General features: G+C 45.7%; 1 protein-coding gene across 1 annotated transcript in view; it reads right to left on the bottom strand.

Annotated features, from left to right (window-relative positions):
* Positions 1-25,435, bottom strand: part of GPC3 (glypican 3) — a gene marked incomplete at both ends in the record, with an annotated part of 142,412 nt that overhangs the window by 64,982 nt on the left and 51,995 nt on the right. Inside the window, one exon of the mRNA XM_010176729.1 lies at positions 15,514-16,208. Within this exon, the coding sequence (XP_010175031.1) occupies positions 15,514-16,208 (695 nt within the window). The remainder of the gene's footprint in view (positions 1-15,513; positions 16,209-25,435) is intronic.

Below are 25,435 nucleotides of genomic sequence, written 5' to 3' on the forward strand. Positions count from 1 at the left end.
AGCAGGAATCGCAGGAAGTGACCTACTCTCCGTGCTGAGAAGAACATTTAATAATGCATTACCTTTAAATAATGCAACGCTATAACGTGTAAAATGCACACAAACACTAATGCTTAGAATAACAGAGTGCCTGTCACACCAGCGCCTGCGGTGACGCCCAACACATGCTGCAAACACACGCTACAAATGCTCAGGGACCCCTGCAGCTACCATACCAGGTTATACTGAAGACCATCATCACCTGGTTTGGAAACCAGGTCTTCAAACTCCTGCAGATCAAGGAGGCACTTTTAGAAGGAAATATAACTTCATTTTTATATCCCATCCTTCAGGTAGAGTACCACAAGATGCCTTGCAAGGGCTCAACATCACAGCAGGAACACAGGGTCCAGGGAAAAATGATGGGTGTCCCTCCCTGTCCTCATTTCTTGTCTGCAAAGACAGCTCTGACCACCAACTGAGAAAAAAATAAGAGAGGGCTCAAGACTTGATGGAGCAGGAGACAACAGCATGGCTATCCCCATGGACCCTGGATGCTGCCCAAGGCACTCACTGTGCCCTGGTGCAACCTGAGGACTAACTGGGAATGTGCTGGTTCCTCAGGGCAAGGAGCAGGATGTGTATTGGTGTGACAGAGGTGAGACAAGAGCTGGCAGGTCTGATGCATCAGGTGGTTACACGGCCACTCTGCCCCACAGCCTTCATAATCACTGAAGCTGGATGTTCCCCATCTGCACCTCCCCATGCTGCCTCAGGGTTCAAAGAGCTTAAATCAGTTGGAGACCACCACTGTGTTTCCATCACTGCTCCCATCAGTGCTTGCCACCTTGTCCCATACGTGTGTCACAGCATCCAAGGCACCTCCACACTCTGTCCCACCACATCCCGACCCCTGCACTGACCCAGCTTCTCCCTGTGCCAGATCCCTCAAAGGAACTGTGACCTTGGCTTGAGTCGAGCCCTTTCAAACCTACATAAAATAATGGAAACAAGATGTTTCTTCTTTCTGGCGTCCCCAGCATGCAGTGTTTAATCCACCAGAGAAAGCTGCTTTGTGTTTAAGCAAAAGGCTGTTTATCGTTATTTATAGGTAGAGAGGAAGTCAGACTAAACGATCACAGTTGTTCCTTCTGCCTTTATAATCCATGACATACAATTAAAGCCCAACTTTTCAAGTCAGTGTTTCCCTCCAGTGTTTTGTTAATTCTGTATTTAACACAAAAATTGGGTATTTCAGTTCTGATGGTCGGACCTCAGTGGCCAAGCGCAGGGCAGGCAGCTGGTACCCCAGCCAGGGCTCAGACCCAGCCCAGCCAACCAACTGGGAGAGTCATGGAAAAAGCATTTGCTTAATTTTCAGCACATGCTTATGCAGTTTTCCCAAGCGGAGACATTTCCTGGAACAGGGCCCTGCAGCATCCTAATGCACCCATTATAGTTTGACATTAGATCTGCGCAATATGATGTTTCTCGGACAATCAACCTAAGGCTTTATTCTTGGAAAGAGAAGTCAGCCTTGCCTGAAAGGTGACAACAGAGCAAAAGGGAAGATGTGGGAACAAAATCCAGAGAAAAGCAGGAGTGTACTAGACTGACCAAAGCCAGGTTCAGGAGCAAAACTTGACAGGACCTGAAGCTCGGCTTCTGGTGAAGCCCCAAGCCCCCGATGTGCTGCACAGCTAATGTGGGAGCACAGTTGACCCTCACCCCTTGTTGCTGTCACACCTTCAGGACTCTGATGATTCCATGAAGGCCTGAAAGTGTTCAAACTCAACCAGCTGATTTCAAAATCAGCACTGAAACAACTAACTTGCTAGAAAATTTGGACCTGAGGTAACAAAGCTCATTTCTGCTAAGGATGCTAAATCATAGAATTGCTTTGGCTGGAAAAGACTTTTAAGGTCGTTGAGTCCAACTGTAAACCTAACACTGACAAGTCCACCACTGAAACATGTCCCTAAGCACCACATCTATGTGGTTTTTTTAAATATCTCCAGGGATGGTGACTCAACCACTTCCCTGGGCAGCCTGTTCCGATGCTTGGCAACCCTTTTGGTGAAGAAATTTCTAGTATTCAATCTAAACCTCCCCTGGTACAACTTGAGGCCATTTCCTCTTGTCCTATCACTCATTACCTGGGAGAAGAGACCAACACCCAACTCTCTACACCCTCCTTTCAGGTAGCTGTAGAGAGAGATAAGGTCTCCCCTCAGCCTCATTTTCTCCAGGCTCAACAACCCCAGTTCCTTCAACTGCTCCTCATAAGACTTGTGCTCCAAGACCCTTCCCCAGCTCCGTTGTCCTTCTCTGGACACGCTATACATTGTGGATATACAGCTGTGCACTGCACATACTATAGTACTTGTACTATTGCTACTGCAGGACCCTGGAAGACCCACCTGTTGCTGGCAATTAAATCTACTCCATTCCAAGAGACCAAGAAGCAAAGCAAGGAATTGGCTTGAGGGATTAGCAGTTTCTATCAAGAACTTAAAAAAAAAAAAACCCAAACAAAAAAAGCAAAAAAAAAACCCCACCACCCCCCAAAAAAACCTCAAACCCTCCAAACCTTCCCAAAAAACCTAACAAAAACAAAACCCCCCAAAAAACAAAAAAAACAAAAATAACCAAACAAAAACAAAAAAATCACTAAAAACCCCACAAACAACAAAAAAACCAAACAAAAAACCACTCAAATAACCAAAACCAACAAAAAACCAAACCCACCCTCAAAACCCAAAAAACCTCTCCAAAAAACCCCCAAATAATAATAAAAAACAACAAAAAAGAAACAAGTCCCTTCCCCAAACCCCCAAAATAACAACCAAAAATCCCCTCAAAAAACTGGAAAAAAAAAAAAAAAAAAAACAACCCACAAATGCCCCCAAAAAACTTCCCCCAAAACCAAAAAAGAACCCAAAACCAAAAAAACCAACCAACCAATCAAACAAAATCCCCACCTTTCTGCACCTCCACCTGTTGCAGAGCACCAGGAACCCACCAGGAACCCCTCTGGGAGCACCAAGCTCCACGCAGGGTCCCAGCCCCAGCTCTCTTGAAGGATTTGGTGGTGAAGAGGTCAAGGGGAACGTGGGGCAGCCCCCAAAGAACCCCCAACTGCCGAGGCTGGGGCGATGAGAAGCCACACGGGGCAGAGCCGGGCAGGACAACAGCTCCAGGCAAGAGCCCTGCGCTTGTTATTTTCCTTCCCCGAGTTAATTGGTTTCCTTCGCAGATTTCTGTGGGTTTTAATATCGCGCCGTGTTTGTGCCTACGGCGCTACAGAAAGGAACAATCTGAGAGAAATAAATTCCTAGCAGCTTAATTTAGAGAGGAAAAACAGATACCTGCCATCAGTCTGGAATGTAAGCCAACAAGTCAGAGACGGGGGTCTATAATAGCTTATTTAACAGCAGCCGTGTCAGCTGGGTTGCAAATGTGGTCAATACCTATCGGTCCAACTTCCCCCCTGCAGCCATGAGCAGAGATTCAATTATTCTTTGAGAAATACATCGTTAAATAATTAAAAAGTTACTGCGTGACTTTTTTTTTCCTATTTTTTTTAAACCAGACTGATTCAATTTTGGAAGTACAAAGCCATTATAATGTGTCAGCTAGCAATTAGCTACTGTACACTGTTTATTCTTTAATATAATCTTTGGGTAGAAGGGCAATATTCTTAGAAACGCAGCATTAACTTGTTCCTCAATGACTTTAAAATGGCTCTTCTCAAATTACTGCTCATAAAATCTCAAGGAAGAAAAATCTACTGATGATGTTCCATCTCCTTAATTAGTTCCCTCTCTCTCTCTCTCTCTCTATCAGCAATCCAATAGCAAGTGTAATATTCTTATAAAATAGAGCACACAAGGCTTACTGCTAACTCCACTTCAACTGGTGATACCAAAACAAACAGCTAAAAAGCAACGTCTGTTTCCCAACCCGCACAGACCACGCTCACAGGTACACGCAGCTTTTCAGATTTATACTTCAATAAACGCTTGTACCAAAACCATCCCAAAGGTTTTTACACCATTAACAGTATTTTTCACTATAAAATGCCCTCCTCCTGTTATATGCTGAACAGAAAACCTCCTTCCAACTGCAAAGAGCTTGGTACCCGTCATTCCTCCTTGCTCACCCATCACTGACAAAGGACCATAGCCCTACTTACTTCAACCTCCTCATCAGAACCCCCCTTCCCCACAGCCACCTTTTGCTTCCTTCTCATCCACCTTTCTCCTTCCAAAGACCAATTTTCACTAAAACAACAAGGCTGGAAGCACCAAAGCTCACCAAATCATTTCAGCAGTTTTTAAGCTGCTGAATATCTTCCACAAAATAATTACAACCATTTGTTTTCCAGCTAAGCCCAGAGCAACTCCACAGCATGTTACCCAGCCTCTGGAGAGGGGTGCACAAGGCTCTCCCCGTGGCAATACTCTGGAGCTCCCCAGGCAAAGCCTAAAACAGAAGCATAATAACTGTTATTAACAGAAAGTGGTAAAAATATCTCAGCACAGCAGAAATTAGCTGCTGGTAAAATTAATCCATTCAAGGCCAAAAAAGAGCTCAGGAAGACCCTATGGTTTTTTTCATCTTTTTTTTTTTTCTTCTCCCCCTTCACCTGTTCAATTTTCTTAGTTTTGAAGCTACCAAATCCATATTAATTTTTTTCCCTGACAGTCAGTCCTAGCCTAATCCAGTTAAAGGTCAGCACCAAGATAATTTACCCAAAACATGGTAGACAAGGTAAAAAGACTCCCATTAGAGTTTTGCTCATGATAAAGGAATTTTTTTTTTTTTTTTCCAAAGACAAATCAGGCTTATTGAAAATGTAAATCATTCTTTTCTATAAAGATATAAATATCTTCAGGGCTTTTTTTGAGACTTTCTTGTAACACATCTTGTTCTTACATGTACTGCGGTTAGTACAATTGAATTGCAGAATGACTTACAGCGTTAGATTAGCTTCTGCTTGATTGAGAACATCTTTATAATGGAAATCGGTGTGCACTTTTAACCTCGTTACAATGCTATATTATATGTCTGATTAATATATAAAAGTGACTCATTCAACAATAGGCTGTTTGCAGACAGAAATGAAATGAATTTGACTTTATCGCACCACCTTTATTAACGTTGTCAAACTGAGAGCTAGAAATTTATTACAAGGAGTGGATTCCAAGAAATTTATATGCAACAATTCCAAAATGAGGGAGGCGAAGCGTTAGATTCACACACACACACACACACACACAAAAAAAGGACTAAATTTTTAATGCATTTCTGTGTATCTTCTTTACTTTCTGCTCACCTTGCAAAGTTGTGAGCTGGGCAGTTCCACAACTCACTGAAAAGAAAAATCTCTCAATAAAACCTTCAGGTAGAATGTTACTGAAGCACTTTCTGGCTCCTCACCAGCAATGGGAATTGCACAAAGTGAGGCTCAGATGTCCTGGACATTTTTCAGCATCTGCCAGGCAAACCCTTTTGGGTCCATCTGCTCTGAGCTACTGGTGCTGTTTTGCTGGCCAGAGCCATCCCAGCATCACCGCGCGTGGCTCCCACTATCCTCAAGCACCCTCCACTCCCAGGTTTTTGGGTTGTCCCTCAGGAAGGAGGCAGAGGATGGATGACTGAAATACCAGCACAGGCAGCTGAGATATCTACAGAAATACCTGCGCTCTGGTGCTCTGGAGAGCGGCAGCGTGAAGTTTATTTGTACAGTGATACAGATCAATACGTGCAATTCAAGAGTTAATAAGCTTTGGAAAGACGTAACTCGGAGCACATCAGTCACTCCCAAATTATCCTCACTAACCACCAGGCTCACTCACTCTCTCCAGGTCAGTGCCAAAGAGCATCATCTCTACCCCCACTGATAGTGTGGAAGAGAATTAAGTGTAAAAACTGAATAGGTTACAAAGATACATCTGCATAAAGAATCACTAAATTCCCCAACTGATGATGCACTTTTTCTTTTCTTTTTTCTTTTTCTTTTTTAAAAAGAAATAACTCTGCCAAAGTAGCTGTAGGCTATCGGCACAGCTTTCTGTAGCCAGCCTGCTCTCGCTCAAATGAGGCTTTGAAAGAATAATGCAGTTAGCAGCAAACTTCACCCTCTGAGAGCAAGCTCCATGCCCTCAGGGGTTTATTAGTGGGGGAATACAACAGGTAGGGATGGAAAAGGCCACTGGTTCATTTTGCCAAAGAGGCCAAGAGGACTGCTTGAGAGCTCTGCCAGCAACGAGGGGCGCATTGCTGCAGCAGATAGCTGAAAAATCTGCCTCAATTGTTTGCTGTAATTTTTTTTTTCCAGCTAAACGTATTTGTAGATGGCATCTTTCATGCCTGGTGCCTCAAAGCCACTTTACAATAAGATGTAAAAATGATACAATTCACAGCACCACACACAGGCAGAGAATTCAAAATGAAGCAAAAAAAAACAAGCCAAAAACCTCATTGCAAGCCAGCCCCTCATCCTCTCCAGCACAAAACAAAATGCTGCTGCTCCGCCCGGGCACCTCTGGGCACTATTGCTGCTTTGCAGAGGGTCGCTTTTAAGTTTCTGGTTTGTTCTTGGCTCATTCATCAGCATTGCTAATAGGAGAGTTAGTTGTAGTTTTAAGGCAGCAACACTCATGGGGGTTACTGTCACTGGAAGTAAACTCAGCACGGTTAAGATGAAGGATGCCCGGCAAATGACCCCAGATGGAGGTCTTAGTAGAGGCTGCAGTCACGGATAATGAGGCCAAAAGAGGGTTTAGCGTAAAAAGCATAAAGAGATGGATGTTGGTAAGCATGAGTCTGGCATTGCAAAGCTGAGAGTCTTAGCAAGGAGGAAAAAAAAAATCTTCAGGAAAGGAAATGGAGCAGAATACATTTTGCTAATAAGGCACCTATGTTAATAGAGGTTGCCGAAGGCTGCAGTAATCTGGACAGGGAGCGAGAGAGCCACGTTCACTGGGCTGATACTTGAGGAATTTTATGTCTCTGATGAAACAAAGAAGTGCAGCCAGTTTTGAGAGAGAATCCCAGATGCAGCTCCCTGATTCCCCAGTAAGCATAGGGGGCAAAGGCTTGTCTGGAGGGATGCTCTGGACTAAGCTAAATAAGAAGACAGTTCATGCCATGGATGTCACTTCTCTGCAGGCTTGTCTGAAGCCAAGCAGGTGAACCTAGAACCTAAAAGCCTCCTGGTTCTGCCATGGACCAGCCTGCAGCAGCCATCAGGTAAACTAAATCTGGATCTCAATAAGGACCCTGAGCATAAGCCTGGTTTAAATCTGCAGGAGGGTCAGCTGTAAAGCTCAGCTGCAAATACACCCCCAGGGAAAGATCCATACCCCAGCCCTCCCCATTTGGAAGGGCAGCTCTCCCCAAGCCAGCACCTCTCCCATGGCTCCTCAAGCAGGAGAAGCCACAAGACACCCGGAGGGAGCTTTCTAACACTGTGATCTTTGGTTCAGCCAGAAACTCATTTTTTTTCTGCTTAAATCCAATCTACTTCAAGACCTCACATTATGTCCTTGACCATTACAATTTATTACAAAATTAGACCATTTGAAATTTCAAAGCCTGAAGCCCAGTGCCCAAGGAACAGACAACCCCCAAATATCCCCTCCTACAAGGCACACTGTCTGCTTTGGATGATATGATCACCAGCTCTCTCCTCTCCTACATCCCAAAGCATCCCATGTCCAGCTGCCAAATACAGCTGTGATGGGAGCCAGGAAAAAAAGAAGAGAGATGAGAAAAAAAAAGAAAAAAGAAGATGCTCTGTGGAGTGAAGAAAGCTGCATAATATTGCAAAGGTGTGTACCAGAGTTTCCAACTGTTAAGACCTTATTCTGCACTGCTACCTCTGCCAGCTCTTTGTACTACTGTCAGAGCATCTCAGAACCACGTATCTTTTTAAACACTTGGGGGCCGGTCATGCAACAACAAATCAGCTCCTCCACTAAAACAAGGAACAGGCCAAGTCATAGGATGTAAACAGGTAGACAGAGCTAGTGATTAATCTGCAGAACATCTCTAGGTTTGTTCTGACTTCAGCTCAGAAAAGATGAAAAACATCCCCCTGCATGCAACCTGCTTGCGCTGTAGCCACCACATGAATTGAAGTGAGATCAAGCCAGGCTCAGTGGGCGCCGCATGATATTCCCGCCCACAAAATGCAGCAGCCTTAAAAAGCTTTTTAAGCCACAGAGTAGTGGGGACAAAGTTGCCACCAGCTGAGTGATCTGCCCGACTGAAGTCCACGAAAAGATTCGTGTGAGCTTCAGTGCAAAGTTGGGTTTGGCATCAAACGCGCTGTCAAAGGATGTTCCCCGTGCTGCCGTGTGTGCATGCAGGGAGGAGGGGGCACAGTTAGCAGCTACCTTCTACTTTTAATTAAAAAAAAATAAAAAAAAAATCTCTGCAAATTCCACTGAAATGGCACTACATGCCAGAGGCTAGATGTCCAGTTAAAAGGACAGAGGGAGAGCAAAAAAGCAGAGGATAATATAAAAGATTACAAATAAAAGCAAAATCAAGTGCTATTTTAATTTAAACTCATGTTGATATTCAATGCCACCTCCTCTGGCTTTGCACAGGCAGGTCTGAGCAGCCCTGGCCACATCCACTGTTTCCATCCATCAGCTCTGCACACTCCCCAGGCACAGCCCTGCACGCTCACCACACTTTGGCCAGGCCCAATTCTGTGACAAATGGACCCAAAGTCTCACCATGTCATCACAGCAGCAGGAGAGGAGCATGCCACTTCGCCTATGCTAGACCCCAACAGAAAAAGGGTAAGGCTGACCAATGACCACGAAAGCATACTACCCATGTCCTCTAGAGGAAAAGCTCTCATTAGCAGTGAATTAATTGTGTGACACCAATAACCTCCCTCCCCAGGCCAGACAAGAAGTAAAACTTCCACTAGGTTGAGAATAACCTCTGAGCGTCACTCCCTTAGAGAGAGAAGTAATGGTCAAGAGCATCCATGTCAAAGTCACTTCCAAAAATAAGATGCAGACCCTTAATTTGCTACTGTGTATTTGAACACTAAATCAAAGATTTAAGACCAGCAGCAGCGTGCCAAAGTCGCTGGATCAAAACTGTTGATGCTGGGTTACAAAACCACAGGCATGAATAATTTTTGCCCTTATCCTTTCAGCGTCAGCCAAGCCGCCAACAACGGGAGAATTTCTAGATCAAAATCAACGCCTCACAGTTCAACTTGCCATATGCTTTCCCTAACTATCAGAAAATCTTTAATATCTGAAACCTCTTCAGATAACTAATCGTAATACTCCCGAGGTGTTTTCACAGGAATGGGAACGTTGCTAATAGTGTCCTCGGTGATCAGGTTTATTTTCATGCTGCAGTGGGAACAGATGCTTGCTTTAACACGCCTTATCAGGCACGTTACGCTGCCTATCGCGGAATGGTTAACAGAAGTACACGATAAACACACCTTGGGACAGCTACGAGTGGCTCTGAGCTTACTGCAAACCAAAGCCTCACCCCCTATTTCCAGCTTTAAGTGAAAAATGGAGCTAGCTACCAGCAAGCATTAGAGAACAGCCTAAGGATTAAACTCTGCCGATAAAGAAACTGCAAATACAGAGGCTGTACTTCCAGCTGACTATCCCATCAGCGATGCCAACAGAAAGCAACCCGCATTAAAAGTACAAAGAAACCGATCTCGGCGTCTCAAAGGGAATGACTTCTCGAACAGCGCTGGAATTTCAAAGCTTTCCTCACAAGTCTCTTGCCAGCTTTAGCACAGAAAGAAATCCATTAGCAGATAGGAAAAGTCACTGGAGCTCCCCGCCACTGCAACCCACCAAGCAAAGCAGCTTCCTGGGAGTCACCAGGTGAGTTGGCTCCAAGAACAGCTCCCGGGCAGCATCCAGGGAAAACTACACCAGAATTGTCACACTGACAATGCACTGCATCGCTGTTTATCATGAGAGGTGATATTTTCATCCTCAGGTGCCGAAAGTCCCTTCACTTACATATTCTTGAATTTCAGCCCTGTGCACCTGCAGGTACTGCAAATTTCTACACCCATTTGCAACAGAGCAATGCTTCTCGCTGTGGTGCTACAAGCAAAGTAGCTGGTTATCTTTTTAGTGTGCTCACAGCCTCCCTACCAGGATTCCCCAAAAAATCAAGGGCAATCTAGGGTCCAGTTTGCTCAAGTCTGCTCCTCCCAGGTGCTCCCTCAGCACCAGAGCTGGGTTCACACCCCGCACTCTGCCTGTGCCAGCTAGGGTGAGCGCTCCGGCTTTGGGATAAAACCAAACCCAGCCTGCACTGTGGTTCACCTTCTCAGCAGGGCTGCAGCATGGCTACGTAACCCAGTTAACCCAGACCCCGGCAGTCTTTGAGAGGTGTTTGGAGGGAGGGACAACAGCAGAGATCCACTCACAGCACAAGCATCCTGTTCCCTTAGGGTGCTGGTACCCTTCCTCTGACCCGCTCCCCTCCTCAGCACACATGGGTGCAATCAGTTCAAAGATCTGACTACCTTCATTTTGCAATTTAACAAGATCTTCTAGAAACTCAACCATCAGTTCCAAGTGAAGAAAAATGCTTTGCTGAGTTCCCTGCTCTTTCCTTTCTAGGCAATACTCTGCAGATAGAGCTGCACACCTCCACCAACTGCAAGGGGAGCAGCAGGGGCTGGGCAGCTCCATCAGCCCGTGTCTTTGCATTTCCACCTGGAGATGCAGATGCCCAGGCTGGGGCACACCTGGACTGGCTGAAATTTCTTGATTTTTTTTGGTGGTGGGTTGCTGTTTTCCTTCACAATATACTTTTTCTATAAGACCTGTAAGACTAATCTTGTATTCATTTGCAACCAGTTCTTATTTCCAGATTTGGTCACGTTACAGACACATCAGCTTCACAGCATCTTCTGTGCCCGACCCTAATCATGCTAACACACACGGGTCCTGCTGAGCAGAGTCCCACTCTGCAAGGCAGGGGTCAGCAACTGCAGCTCCACATCCAGATGGAGAGGCACCACACGACAGCTAAAGGGCAGAAGTCCTGTCACCCCCATCTGAAGGGCAGGGAGGGGACGTGTGTCCTGCCAGGTGAGCAGGACAGATCAGCCAAAGCCAAAACCCACATCCCTTTCTCTGATGACTCAGACCTGCAGTGCATCCTCCTCCTCACATGTATTACGTGGCTACAGCCTCCCCACAAGCCACCCACCTTTTTTGGTTTGTGTCTCACTATGCTATGAGTTGCCTCTTGTTTCCCACTCTGTTGGGATGGTTTCAAAACCCTGATGAGTTGTATGAGGGAGAAAAGCATTAAGAAAAAAAATTTACTTCGACAAACAAATATCTGTTTCAAATCAACAGCCCTCACCTCAACTCTGCAACCTTTCAAAATAAATTTACAGTGCTGGCTTAAGGTAGGGAAGCCCAGAGGAGATCAACTATTAGCAATATAAGACACTCAGACCTATTGTCTCTCTTGTACTTTCAACAGCAGAGAAAGCATTAACTTCAAGAGATGCTGGGGTTGAATATTTTATGACATTTATTTGTACTGCTTCTTTCCAATTGTCTCTTATGGTAGAAAGCACAGACAGACTAAAAACACTATTCCCTACATGATTAAAATATCAACAAGAGGCAAACGTACCAGGCATATTTTCAACCAGGGAAAAAGTAGCAGATAGGAAAATTAATACAGATACAGACGTAGATAGACATTTTTTTCCCAATCTGCTCTGAGACTCAGCTTCCTTGATAAAGTATTTTAATAGCATATTTTAGGGGTGAAGTTTTGCAACAGATCAATTGTAGAAATAATAAAGCCCTAACACACACCATCACTAACAAATTAGCTATTAAAGCAAGGCTTGGGATGGAAACTGCCTATTGCCACAATATCACTGAATTCACTCTTCTGCATTGCTGTTCACACACCAGAACAACACCAGCTCGCAGGCTTACATTTAAATGCACACCTGGAACTGTTCAGTTTCCAAAAGCAGATTAACAGCAGTATGACTCTGCGTCTAGGGGACTGCAGAGCTACTCAGAAACCTACCTGGAGGTTCTGCAACACCTCTGGAGATCAGGTTCATGTGCTCTTTGTAGCCAGGTCTGCTGCAAGATATAAAAGGGGTCCAGGTCCCCGTGCACCCATCCTAGGTGGGACAGAGGAGCAGCTGCATGGGGGAAGGATGCTCAGTCAAGTGATGCACCTGAGGACCTGAAATACCAGGAGGAAAAACTACTGCTGCAGAAGTGCCACCAACACTGTGAAAAAGCAAAGAAGCCCAAAGGACAGGCAAGGGCAGTAGCGTTGTTATTCAGGCTGTAATCACTATGGGCATGGAAGATAAGTTTTCCGTTATTCCAAGGGATTTTAATGACAATTAAATAACCTGTCATTATCCTTGATAACATACAGGTGAATTGAACTTTGCCTACAGAAGCACTGGTGGCCAAGGTCAGTAATAACCGAGGTCGATAGTGCTGAGGGACATGGTTTAGTCGAGGACTTGTCAGCATGAGGTTAATGATTGGACTCAATGATCTTAAAGGTCTTTTTCAACCTGGGCAATTCAGTGACTCTGTGATATAAGAAGCCAGTGAGAGCAAAATCCCACATTTTCACAGACAACTCCCACGGCATTTTATACTTTGATATGACAATAGTGTCTAAAAAAATCATATTTACAGGATAACAGTAAATACAACTGTTTGCTTCCAGGTATAGGCTTTGAAACTCAGTATGTGTTGACAAGTTTAACAAAAAAACTTTCATTCCAACACAGTTAAAACAAAAAAAAAAGTATTCTATCAACAAAGAAACTTTCATTCCAACACAGTTAAAAAAAAAAAAGTATTCTATCACTTACAGGCAGAGATATTTATCCCAGATCCCAGACGCAGACCAGCTATCAGAGTCAGGCCATCTGCAACACTGTAGTTAAGACTGTCAGCACTTCCATTGCTGCCTTATTCCTTTACTGAATAGCTCATACCTTAATTCATAAAAAAAGTTGCTTTGGGCTCAGGTTTGACATAAGAGCCTTAGCTGAGCAACACCAGTATTTTAAAAATAAACTTAAAAAAAAAAATCAGTGGCCTTTCTCTTTTAGTGACAACTGCCAGACAATTGGATTGCTTGGCTTGGATTTTTTTTTCCTCTGCACTCCTATAACTCAAAAATGTCTCTAGAGCAAATAAAAGAATCACTCAAGTATTAAATAATCAAGAAGAGTTATGTTTAAATAAGTACCTAACTATATATGGCACTAATGAATTCAAACAGCTCTATCAAGTACAAAAGCACTGAATGATTTTGCAATGCTCAGTGATTTTTTTATTTTAAAGGAAGTCAATTTATGTTCTGGTTTGGCAGATTATGGCTTGTGTTGACTTTAGTGGGATTCCATCTACTCATCCTCCCACAAACACATTCTCTGTAGATGGATCAAGGTCTCAGTATTCGATAATATAACTGACAGTCATGTTCCTTCACTGTATACATGGACATCTTCAAGAAAAGGTGCATTTTTATTGTTGTACCAATAAAAGGAGGATACGGGAGGACAAGCACTTACCCTTTCAGGACTGTACAGCAACGCACATGTGTGTTCTTGCAAAACCTGGCAAACAACCTGTGAGGGCAATGTTTCTGTTCTGCCTTAGTACCTACAAGCATGGCAGGTTTGCTTGGCATGGCATCCAAAATTTGTTGGATGCTTTTGCTCACAGCTGCAAACGTCAGCTGATCTTTTGAGATCAAATAGGCTCACGCTACACGTAGAACTAAGTTTTGTTTCTGCCTTGGAAATGCCAACTGAGCTTAGAGTTGAGCTGGGTTTTCTCTCTTGCATACATCATTATCACCTGTAACATGAATTCTCCATCTCACCTGACCTCAAGCTAAACCTGCAGTTACATCTCTGCTCCTTTGCTCTGCCAGAAACAGATGACAGCTTCAGACTGATGGGAGAAGAACCTGCCCTGGCTCCACATCAGCAGAAATTGAGCCCAGGAGAGCTGCTGCCCCCAGAACCCATCAGCTGGAACCTCTCTGTGGTCCTGGGGACATGAGAGATGCTTGCCAGGCTGCTGTAAAACAGAGGTTTTCTGCAGCAAAGGGCTAAAGGCATGCAAGTTGGAAGCCAGTGTCCTGCACTGTACCCTGAGCCTAATGTGCTGACCATAAATCCTGCCTGCATCCATCTGCCCAGGTGACCAACACCAAAACCCAGCCCACAGCCTCCCCCTGGTCATCGCAACACAAGAGCAATCCAACTTACTGGAGATTTGATCCCCAAATCCCTTCTAAGCAACAAAGAGAGCTTGCACCGTGTGTGCCAAACCACCCAGGGGGTGTGAAACCGTCTGAGTGTCACCACGTTATTTCACAGTCTGTATATGTGTGGTGGCACATCTTGGGCAATCACCGAGCAAAGATGGCACATAAAACAGCACAGAAGAGTGCTGCTGGCTGAATGCCACATAGCTCACAATCCATGAGCTGATACATTTCCACGGTCCCCCAAAAAAAAGGTAAGAGTTACTTGCAATACAAGTACTACAGTGACCTACATAAACACAGCCCTTTTCTAAACAGGAGTCAAGAATGATGGGAACAAGCAGCTAACAGGGAAACGCTGGCAGATTTTAATCATCATTGGCTTTAAGCAAACTGGAACAACCTTCCCGCACCTTTGCCCCCATCCCCAACTCCACCCTACCTGCACGGAGCAGCTTAATTGCATCTCAAGAAAAACCTCTGTAAAACAAGCATCATGTTACCACAGTCCATTTGTCCTTGGCGTGCAAACAGAGCAGGAGGATTTTCTGAACAAGAAAGCCTCAGTTTCTCAGGAGGCTCAGGAATTCACACAATGTGTTTTTAAAGAGTCAGGTCATTCCTAATAAATAAGAAATAAACTCATTCCTGGGACAAAGGTGGCCCAAAACTAGAATGTGTTACCAAAAGAGGGAAAAATAGATCTCCTTTAGTAAATTAGGAAGCAGGGGATGCCACAGTACGTGCTTGTGCTTGGCACCTACTTGGAGATGCACTTTAGTGATGTTAAAGGAGGCAGGGGACACCTGGAGAGCAGGACCAGCCTTTCAGAGCTACCCGAGGCAAGCACAGCACTCAGGGAGTACTGAAGATGCTAGGACCTCTCAGCTCCTGATCTCACACCCCCGCTACAAGGCTGATGCCAGAATGACTCCAGACCCTTCTGCTCTGACCCACTTGAAAAGAGACAAAGCCCTTAACTGAAGACCAGGCCAACTTCAAATGCTACCAAATTTCAAATACCAGCTTCAAACACTACCAAAAGTTTTAAAAATCATAGAATTGGGTGGGGAAGAAGAAGGGAAGAGCTGGCAAATGGAGCACTGGGGGTTTGTTGGCTGGAGGACAGGGCTAAGTTGGTTTTAACATGTAGAGCCAGCGGTACACAATCATGTCCCATGGTGGCAGCAAGCTAAGGGACTGCAGAAAACCACTCACGGTTGTCGAGAGTTTTCCTTCGTTCTTCTGCACGTAGACAATCGCATCCCGCACCAGGGAGAAGAGGTTCAGGAGGACATGCTCCATGTCATAGACGCCATGCATGCCTTTGGTCAGCCCCTCCAGGGACCTGATGTACTCTTGCCAGTGGTTATCGATCTCTACAACGCCTGCCAAGCATCCCTGCATCACCACACTGCAGTAGCCAGCACAGGGCTTGGCCAGGAGAAGCCCCTGGCAGTGTGAGCAGTACCACATCTTCAGCAGCGCTCGCCCACAGTCCTTGCTGAATTTCAAGTGGTCAGTAGTGTTTATCACCTCGATCCCCAGGTTGAGAGCCTGCAGAAAGACTCTCGTGGTCTGCAGTGACTTGGACACCTGCGTCATCATCATCTTCGGGTAGTTACCAAAGACTTTGAGGTCTCTCCTGGCTGCCCTCAGGCATTCAATCATCTCCACAGAAGGATCAGGGAAGCCGGGATTAATCAAGTGAGAGGAAACCAAAGGGAATAAACTGTCAAAAAATTCATTTATCATGTCATTAACACTGATGTCAGAGCCCAATATGTACAGCGAGACATCAGTAAAAAGTTCTCCAACAAACTTGAGAGCTCTGGGCCCCATGCTCGGGTAGTGGGTCCTAAACATGCTGTTGGTGAAGTTTCTTGCATGTCGTACTACAATTTCAAATGCTTCTGCAAAACAGAACAACAACAAAAAAAAGAAGTTATTAAGAGAGATGAGCTCAGGAACAGGGAGGGTAACATCATACCACATCACTGCTGCAAAGCCTGGTCCCGCTCTGCCCGCTTTGGGTCACACACCTGCCAGCAGCCGTGCCTGCTGAAAAACTTACCAGCATCAGCGAATTTCAGGGAAAATGCATAGATTCTTTAAACAGAAGCTACATTTCAAAATGGCACAAAACTATGATCTAGTTAACATTTCAGCTTTTAAAGAAAAATATTGATTCAAGAAAAGGGCTAGACTGCAATTTCTTTCTCTCCCTCTTTCATATTGATTTGAAATTAACAGGAATTCTATCTCCAGGCTTAATTTAAGGCAGAGATAAATGTTTGACAAACTATACAGTGTTTAAAATCAGGAAACAGTAAATGCTGACATTCCATTATGAAAAGGAAAATATTTATAGGAGCTTAATCACAGAGGATATTTGGACTTGACCCCCAGCACCCACCCTGCACTAAATGTCCTCAAAGCCCCTGCAGTGCTGTAGCTTTCCCGAATGCACCAGGCTCATGCCAGCTGCAGATCCAACATTTCATCTGCCTTGGACAGGGAGCTGCTCTGTGGTCCAAAGTGATGCTGAGAGCCAGTAACAGTGTCCATCCATGGGTGCCCAGCCAGGACCACCTTCACACATCAGGTTGTGCCAAACTGCCCCGTGAAGCTCAAGTTTTACACAGACACCATAAATTTCCTAGGAAAAACCAGGTTGTTCCCCTCTCCACCTTCAAAGACTTGAGGACTTTCTGCCCACACCTCCTCCACACAGCAAGCAGGAGATCCTCCAGCAGCACAGTCACTGAGCTGTTATTCCCTTAATTACAGCCCTCCTCGCCAGGAGGCTTCCAAAATACCTATACCCAGGTACGTAAAGAGAACTTACCTACACACAGCCCTGTCTGCAAGTTAAAGCATTAGAAGGGGAAGTCACCAGTGCAAACTGAAGTCATTTTCTTTGGCCAAATCTCTTTCCCAGCCTGTGTCCCACCCTCTAGGGTACTATTCATAAAATGCTAAAAATAATGAACAGCCTCTCAGTTCACAGGTCACTGACACCCTGTGATGTAACCACTCTCAACTGTGTCACTCTGGAAACACGCATCCAGGCTCAATTTGCATGAAGATTATTCATACTCAATAATTAAAGGGAATGTTTAATTTTTAAAACCATAAGCGTTATTTTTCCCATTTGTTAAGGCGGGGATGCAGCTGAGTGTGGTCTGATGCCTCTCCACGGGGTTCAGTATCAACGCTATCAGAAGCAATGTCAGGCCTTGCTGCTCGCCCCATATAACCTCTCCCATTACTCAAGAGCTTTGCAGACCATCACAGCTCCAGGACTTCCAACTCTTTCTCCCTGGGTGCACCCCATGCAGGCACGCCTGGTGGGACAGGGACCTGCTGCTATTTGCTGCCCCCCTCACCAGCATGCAGAAAGCTACGGTGTAAACAGAGATAAAAGCAGAAATTACTGATACACTTTTGTTAAATGTCTCCATCCCATCTGGTGCCTGCACATCTCCCAGGTGTGCCTCTGAAGCATTTTCTCCACAGCCCCTAACACTCACACCAGGACTGCCCCAGCAAGCCTAGAGCAACCACCTGTGTTCCCAGACCACAGCAAACCTTCCCGACACCACAGACTGAGGGATGGAGCTGTGCAAGGACACAGAGCCCCTGTCTCCATGCCTGCCTTGCCACAACAGCAGGCAGCTCGCTCTTCACACCCACACAGACTATTGCAAAGCTCTCCAGGCACAACGGCAAGTCCAACATGGAGCGGGGTAAACGTGTGGGCTATGCAAGCAGAGCAAATTCTGGTTGCACTGTTATTAAAAGTTTTAAAACAAACAAAAAAAAGTCTCTATAAATAGGGCACATGGATTGCAAAACTTTTTTTCCTTCTTTAGCCTCAAGAGCACCAGAATAACTCTTTCCTCAAAAAGTATAAAGCACTTTTCGGGCCAGTGTTTTTCTGACAGTACTGCAGATGATGCCAGGATTTTCATGCTGTGCCTCACCATTCGCCTTTAACCTCTTCTCTGTTAGTTCCCTCAGAAAAAGTCATCCCTCTTCCCTTTTCTCCCTCCTCTGAGCTTCGCAAGTTACCATCAGAGCCAAGAGACTCTTCGCTGATTAGAAAAATATTCCAAGCTCCTATGCAAACCTCCTACGGCGAGAAATGCTTCAGAAAGAAATCGAGAACAGTGGCATATCAGAAGAGCATGCACACACAGTCCCACTGCTTTAAAGGTCATGACATGCACATAATTTTTATCATAATAACTGGCTAAGAGTATCTATTTTATGCGCCTTGGAGCCTTTGCATTCATCCATCAGAGTGCGCAACAGGGACTACAAAAGCACACGGAGCCTCCTACTGCCCTATTAATAGATGCAAGAAATAATAAAACTTTGTCAAAAAAAAAAAAAAAAAAAAAAAAAAGTCTTACACATCCAAAATCTCTCACACCCAATTCCCCCAGTAGTTGCTTATTCTGATACATTCCTCACAAAGGGCTGGCTGCAAAAATATTAAAGCCCCAGCTGCCAGCAGCAGAAGTGACCCACAGCCAGACTCTGAGCACTTCAAAGGGGAGGAAACTTTGTGGGTCAGTCCCCTGTGCTCCTCCATGAGTGAGTCTCGCAGGGAAACAGAGGGGATGCCACATTACAGAGGCAGCATGAGCTTCTGCTCCCTCATAAAATCCCACAGCCTGGGCTTGCTGCTGGTAAAATCTGCCCTGCTCATAACATGGCATGATTGCAACTCCTATTGCTGGAGAATGATTGAATTTTTTCTTTCTTCTATTTATTTCAAGGATATTTAAAAAAAAAAAAACCAAAAACCACAAAACCACAATTTAAGGCAGTTGGTTTGTAGGTTTAGCTGAACAGAGTAAATACCTTAACAGCGTGGATAAAGTGTAGCATCAGACTTGAACCCAGCTTCCAGCAGGCAAAGGTTCTGCATGGCAGAGCAGAGCTCATGTCTTACTGTCTCCATCACCGTAGCTATGCACCCACAGCAGAACTCGATCATGCCACATGGTTATTTATCTGCTTTTAAAATATTTTCTTATGTGATTAGTAGGAAAAAAACCCAAAATACTAAACTATTTTAAAAACCCTACTTTTGCATGCACTAAAATTTAAACAGTCCTGATCCATGAGCTGGCTGGGGGAGATGACAGCCTGAGCTGCCACACCATAAAGTCAGTCCTGCCTGGGTAGCTCTTAAGCACATTTCATCCACAGGTACCTAAAGATGCTGAACACACACACAAATTGCACTCTAAAGTCGTTTCAGTCAGCACAGGGACAAAACCTGGAAGCAACTTAACCACGGTGATCGGTCCCAGGATGGATGGGAAGAACCAGACTGTGCCTGGGTGAGAAACAAAGGCACCATATGCAGGATACGAGCCAGAGCACTGTCAGCAAAGCATCGTACCTGCTGCGCTGGTACCGGACATCTGTTGACTATCTCTGTCAAGGGCAGTTTATCAGGGCTCCCAAAGGATGTGTGAAAGCTGAAACTACTCTAGACCACAGTTATCAGGCACCAGATGAAAAGCATGGGCTATTACTTATTTTTCTAGCAGGACTCTCGCTGAAGCACCTGGAAAGGAATTGCTGCCCGGCTCCAGCGCCCAGGAGGGAAGGACTAAGCTGCTTTCAGAGTGCAAAAGCTCACCAGAACACAGCCCAGGGAGAGCTGTATGGCCACTGCAAACTGGCAATTAGAGAAAAGAAAATAAATTGTAAAAGTGCATAACAGTGTCCTGAGTGGGGATTACTGGCAGGAGAGGGAAATCACTACATTCTCAGTTCAGATAATGAAATTCTGCTGCTGAGTAAAAAGTCCAGCTTTCCCGAGAAGGCACGTTCGCTCCTGAGCTGCGGCTACTTCAAAGGGGTGGATGGCAGGGCCGGAGGAGCTCCGGATTAACCTGCTGGCTGCCCTGGGCTGCAGGAGGCTCCAGCCGAGTCTGGGACTTGATGGGTTTATTTAAGAGATTATGTGATGCAGTCGCATGAACCGCGAGAAGCCGGCATGAGCGATGCCAGTGAACCATTCCCACATGGCATCCCCCTGGAGAGGTGAGAGCTGAAATCTGACAGCAGCCACAGAGCTGGGGCAGTGACAGAGTCAGCACCCAACCCTGATCCAGCATCCCCAGGACTGAGCTCAGTGGGTGCAGCTTCATAAGCACCTGAAGGTGTTTGGAAAGGTGCTGCTGCCAGGAACAGGGAGGTCTGTCCTTTGCCTGCCCATGCCAGCTCACCAAAAACCAGCACCACAGCAGCCATCGCTGGAGCCACCTCCCCACATCACTGTGGCCGTGGGGAGAAGGTGTGAGCTGTCCCACAGAGAGGAAAGTGGGATCCACCAGCTTCATACCTGCCCCTCTGTTACTGTCCCACTGTTTTTTTTGCTACAAACACAAGCTTCCCACACGGACCGCTGCCCTTCTCTGTGCATCACACATCACACCACACAGGTCCTCTTTGGCAAAGGCACACCAAAGATGAGGGAGCTGCACAGCAAAACGTGTTGCTTTAGCAGCCCATCTTCCATGCAAGGGCAGAAAGTGAGGAGGAAGTGCCAGACTGCATGACACCCAGTCACCCCCAGCACATGGACACCAAGGAGTTAAAACTGCACCTGCAACCTTGATTTTACTGTTTCTTAACATCTAGGCACACAATCCATGCAAACATAAAGCTCCCACTGCCTGTCAGGAGCTGAGCTCCCAACTCCCATTTCCACCTTTGCCAAAGATTGTTTTCTTAAAAACTGGGCAACTGTCTCCCCACATTGAAAGCCTTATCTTGACCATGTAAAGATATGTCTTCACTGCAGAGGAACTACAACATGTTTGTTATTCCACTGCCAAGAATTAGTAAAGATAAGGCCCTGTTTTAAATCTTTGGGAGACAGCCAGGTAAGTAATCCTAGACAAGGTCACGGTGTCACCATCGCGTTGCTACCTTCCCATAAAAGCTTCAGGGCCACCTCCTCCAGGACTCAGTGGCAGAGTGGTGAATCCTCACAAACTATTCCAAACTGTCAAACAAAAGAAACTGATTTCCATGCAGCAGAAACCTCCCTGGAGATCAACATGGATCACTGGCATCCAGTTGAATTTCTCTCTCTGCAGATGATGATGCATTTTGTGATTCACTGAACCTTTCCCAGGATGCTGCTGCTTGGAAGCACCCTGGGCTGCAGGTTGCAACACCACACACAGAGCTTCCCTGTCCTGCTGACCAGCTCTACCTACAAAAAATGGACTTTAAACACCTTTTGGGTATGAATGTGTCCTTTCTCCCTCAATAAATCTCTTTATGGATACGACTGCTCCAGGGCAGCAAGTGAACCAGCTCCTGAAGCTCAGTCAGCTCCTGAAGCAAAGTCAGCTTTGCCAAAGTCCCTCTTTCAGGCTCTGATGTTCTTCCCATATCCCTGGGTTTCCTTCCTGGAGGGTCCCCACTCGCAGGACCTGGCACTGAACTCTCTGTGCAAGGTGCAGCAATAACTGCAACTTCACCTGCTGAGCTGCCCCAGCTCTTTCTGCTCTCTGGCACTTCCCTGTTGAGAGTAAAACCTCGTTTACTACCTGTGAAATGACGTATTGATGCAAATCCCTCTCCCTTCACTCCTCAGGACACAAATCACATTGGCAGAGAACCAGGCACTGGGATCCCTCAGCCCATGGGAATAGTTTCCATCCTGAGGCAAAAACATGGGTCTCCAAGGCAGGGCAGTAGAAAATTCATCAGTTAATTAACTTGGTCCTAATGCAATCACGGCATCCTCTTCAGGTTCAGGGTTTCTAAAGCTTTAAAAGTCCCACACACCTAAAAATCCCCAGATCCCCCCAACCCCACTGATGTTTAAAGATGGGAATTCAAACATTCACCGAGGAAACACTAAAAGTTTTGTTTTTTGTAAGCTCATCAAAACATTTTCTGACATGGCAATTGTCGCAGTACTGCAAGGAAGCGGTGAAAGGAGCCACGGGCGTTCACATGTGAGTGAGCTCTAAAGGAAAAACTTCTTTAACATCTCCAATGAATCAGACAACTTCAGACTCATTGCAACAGACTGTGTTCCTGAAAGACACAGAAAAGAGCTCACCAAGAGAGAAACAACTGTTTGCAATAATGGTCTGGCTGCCACAGGCACTACTGGTGAGATGAACCACGAGTCATTTTTCAAACAGCAGGTAATATTTATTTACAAAGTTGGAAAAGGTTTGCAATCATTGAGCAGAAAGGAAACAAAATCCAAGAGATTTTCCCCTGGCAGCAATAAGAGCAGACTCCAGATTTCTTCCGTTATGATTTACTCTACACTGCAAGTTTTTAACAACATTATCTGGAGACAAAAGCTCGTCTAAGCAGCATAATTACTTTTGTCTGTGACATTACAAAACCCATCAGATGGTGCCACTGCTGCTCTTACATGGTTTGTTTCCCTGAGCACATTTGGGTTTAGAGCTTAGGAAATGCCTTTTTTCCAACTATGACACAGACTTCTGGATTACTTTTACAATATTGCCGCTATAAAAATTATGGACTTGAGCTCCCAAGCTTATGAGATTAGCTTCAAAGCATTAGTAATAAAAATTAGAACGATTCAGTTATTCTGTTTTACAAATCAAGGTTTGTACTTTTTTACCTTTGCTCTACCACCACCAGACCAGCAGAGGAAAGGTCTCTGTCCAACCTTTAAATGAGAAGGGGGTCCTTCCAGCTCCGCACCCACCACCCTCACTCCTGCAGGAGCCAAATTAAAAGTTTCCAAAGCCAGTGCTGCTCACCAGCTAAAGCCAAAACATTATGCTCTTATCAGAAAAGTGTCTTCTTCTAATTATCTGTGCCTATCAAAACACCAAGCTACAAAGCGCTTTTTTTAATTGTTCATCTTATCTAGTGCCCTGGCATCTTGAAATACATTCCCTGAAGTTTCTAATAAAAATTCTGTATGTTAGCATCTCATTATACCCACTCAAAATGCCCTGAAAACACACTCCTATTATATTCTAGGTAACAGTCTGACTGTTAAGCAATTAGTCACACTGTGGTTCATCCATTTATTATTTATATCCCATGCACAAAAACTTTGTTAATGCAGACAGCAGAGTCCACCAACACAAGCTGCTACAAGCCCACAAGCAAGGAGACAAGAAACGCTGGTGCCTACAGCTCCCCACCTTCAAACAGCCTCTCGTGGTGGTCCATGCCTGGACCAGACCCTGCCTGGAGGGAGTCCAGGGCAGTGCTCCGTACCTCATCCAGGCATCTGCATCTCACAGCAGTAAAAGCCAGGGTTAGGGATGCTGGAGGGGATCACATGAAAGCAGCTTTTCTTTCAAGGAGCACCAGGATGCCTTGAGAGATTCCTGGAGACCCATGGGAGTACCCACTTCAATGTAGGAAGTCCATACTTTAAGTGAAATTTTAAAAAAATTAAAAAAAGTCTCACAGCAAACACCTCTCGAGAATGAATCTGCAGTAAAATCGGTTTTCTGGGGCTTCGTGCTTGAACACGTGGCTGTGGCACTTGTGATTAAATATGGGTTGCACATCTATTGTATAATTTGTTTTCCTGAGCATCAAGAAATATTCTGCTTTGTGCCATGACAGATGTGTGAATGCTTAAGAGATTCCTGAAAATTTAATAAAGACAACGTTAAAAATGCAAACAGTCAGGGCTGGCACAAGTGGTGGGTGAACATGATTCTCTATCAAAACCAAGGGGAATGGGAGGAATAAGGGCCTGGAGAAGCAGGCTCAAAGTGAGCCCTGGGAGCACAATTGGAAGAGCAGAGAGAGAGGGATGCAAGAGGCTTCTGCAGCAAAATGTAGTTCTGTTGTGCTGGTAATCTGCCAGACCAAAGAAAGATAAGCCTCTCCCCATGCCCCTATCCTGGTGCTGAAGCCCACATAAGAGTTGGGATTCAAGCATCCAGGCTCCTTTCCATCACTGGGTACCAGTTTAGGGATGCACTGTGCAGCAGGACTGCTGGGAAGAGGCATGGCAAAGCCCAGATACAGGGCTGTCCAAGGATGGAGGGAAGCCTTTGGCTTGGAGAGCATCAAACTGCACCAAACACAGAATCACAGAATGGTCTGGGTGGGAAGGGACCTTAAAGATCACCCAGTTCCAACCCCCCTGCCATCAGCAGGGACACCTTCCACTAGACCAGGTTGCTCAAAGCCTCATCCAACCTGGCCTTCAACACTTCCAGGGAGGAGCAGCCACAGCTTCTCTGGGCAACCTGTTCCAGTGTCTGACCACCCTCACAGCAAAGAATTTCTTCCTAATATCTAATCTAAATCTACTCTCTTCCAGTGTAAAGCCGTTACACCTTGTTCTGTCACTACCTTTGTAAAAAATCCTTCCCCAGCTTTCTTGTAGCCCCTTCAGGTACTGGGAGGCCGCTATAAGATCTCCCCGGAGCCTTCTCTTCTTCAGGCTGAACAGCCCCAACTCTCTCAGCCTGTCCTCACAGCAGAGGTGCTCCAGCCCTCGGATCATCTTCATGGCCTATTCTGGACTCGCTTTAGTAGGTCCATGTCTCTCTTGTGTTGATGGCCCCAGCACTGGAGGCAGCACTGCAGGTGGGGTCTCAGGAGGGCGGAGCAGAGGGGCAGAATCCCCTCCCTCCACCTGCTGCCCACGCTGCTCTGGGTGCAGCCCAGGACACGGTTATTGGCCTCTGTGCTGCCAGCGCACGTTGCTGGCTCATGTTGAGCTTCTCATCCACCACCACCCCCAAGTCCTTCTCCTCAGGGCTGCTCTTGATCCATTCTCCGCCCAGCCTGGATTTGTGCTTGAGGTTACCCCAACCCAGATACAGGACCATTTGTGTGGGGTGAAAGCTGCTCCTGCAGAAGTGATTTAATGCAAAGGAAACAGCATTTTTATCCTCATCCAGTGCTCTCTGAGACGGCTGGGAGGTTGCAATACAGAGAGCAGGAAACAAACCACCACTCCACAGGGCAGGGACCGCCGGGGTCAGAGCAGTCTCACCCCAACCCAGCCCCGTGGGACGGCAGCGGGGAGTGCTGAGTTGGCAGAGCTCGGGGTCAGCCGACGAGGAGTTTGCTTTCAGCCACACACAGAAATATGTACACTCTAAATATTTCATATTTTTCTCTT

This window comes from Antrostomus carolinensis, unplaced genomic scaffold, assembly GCF_000700745.2.
Source record: "Antrostomus carolinensis isolate BGI_N321 unplaced genomic scaffold, ASM70074v2 scaffold13700, whole genome shotgun sequence".
NCBI classification, from domain to species: domain Eukaryota; kingdom Metazoa; phylum Chordata; class Aves; order Caprimulgiformes; family Caprimulgidae; genus Antrostomus; species Antrostomus carolinensis.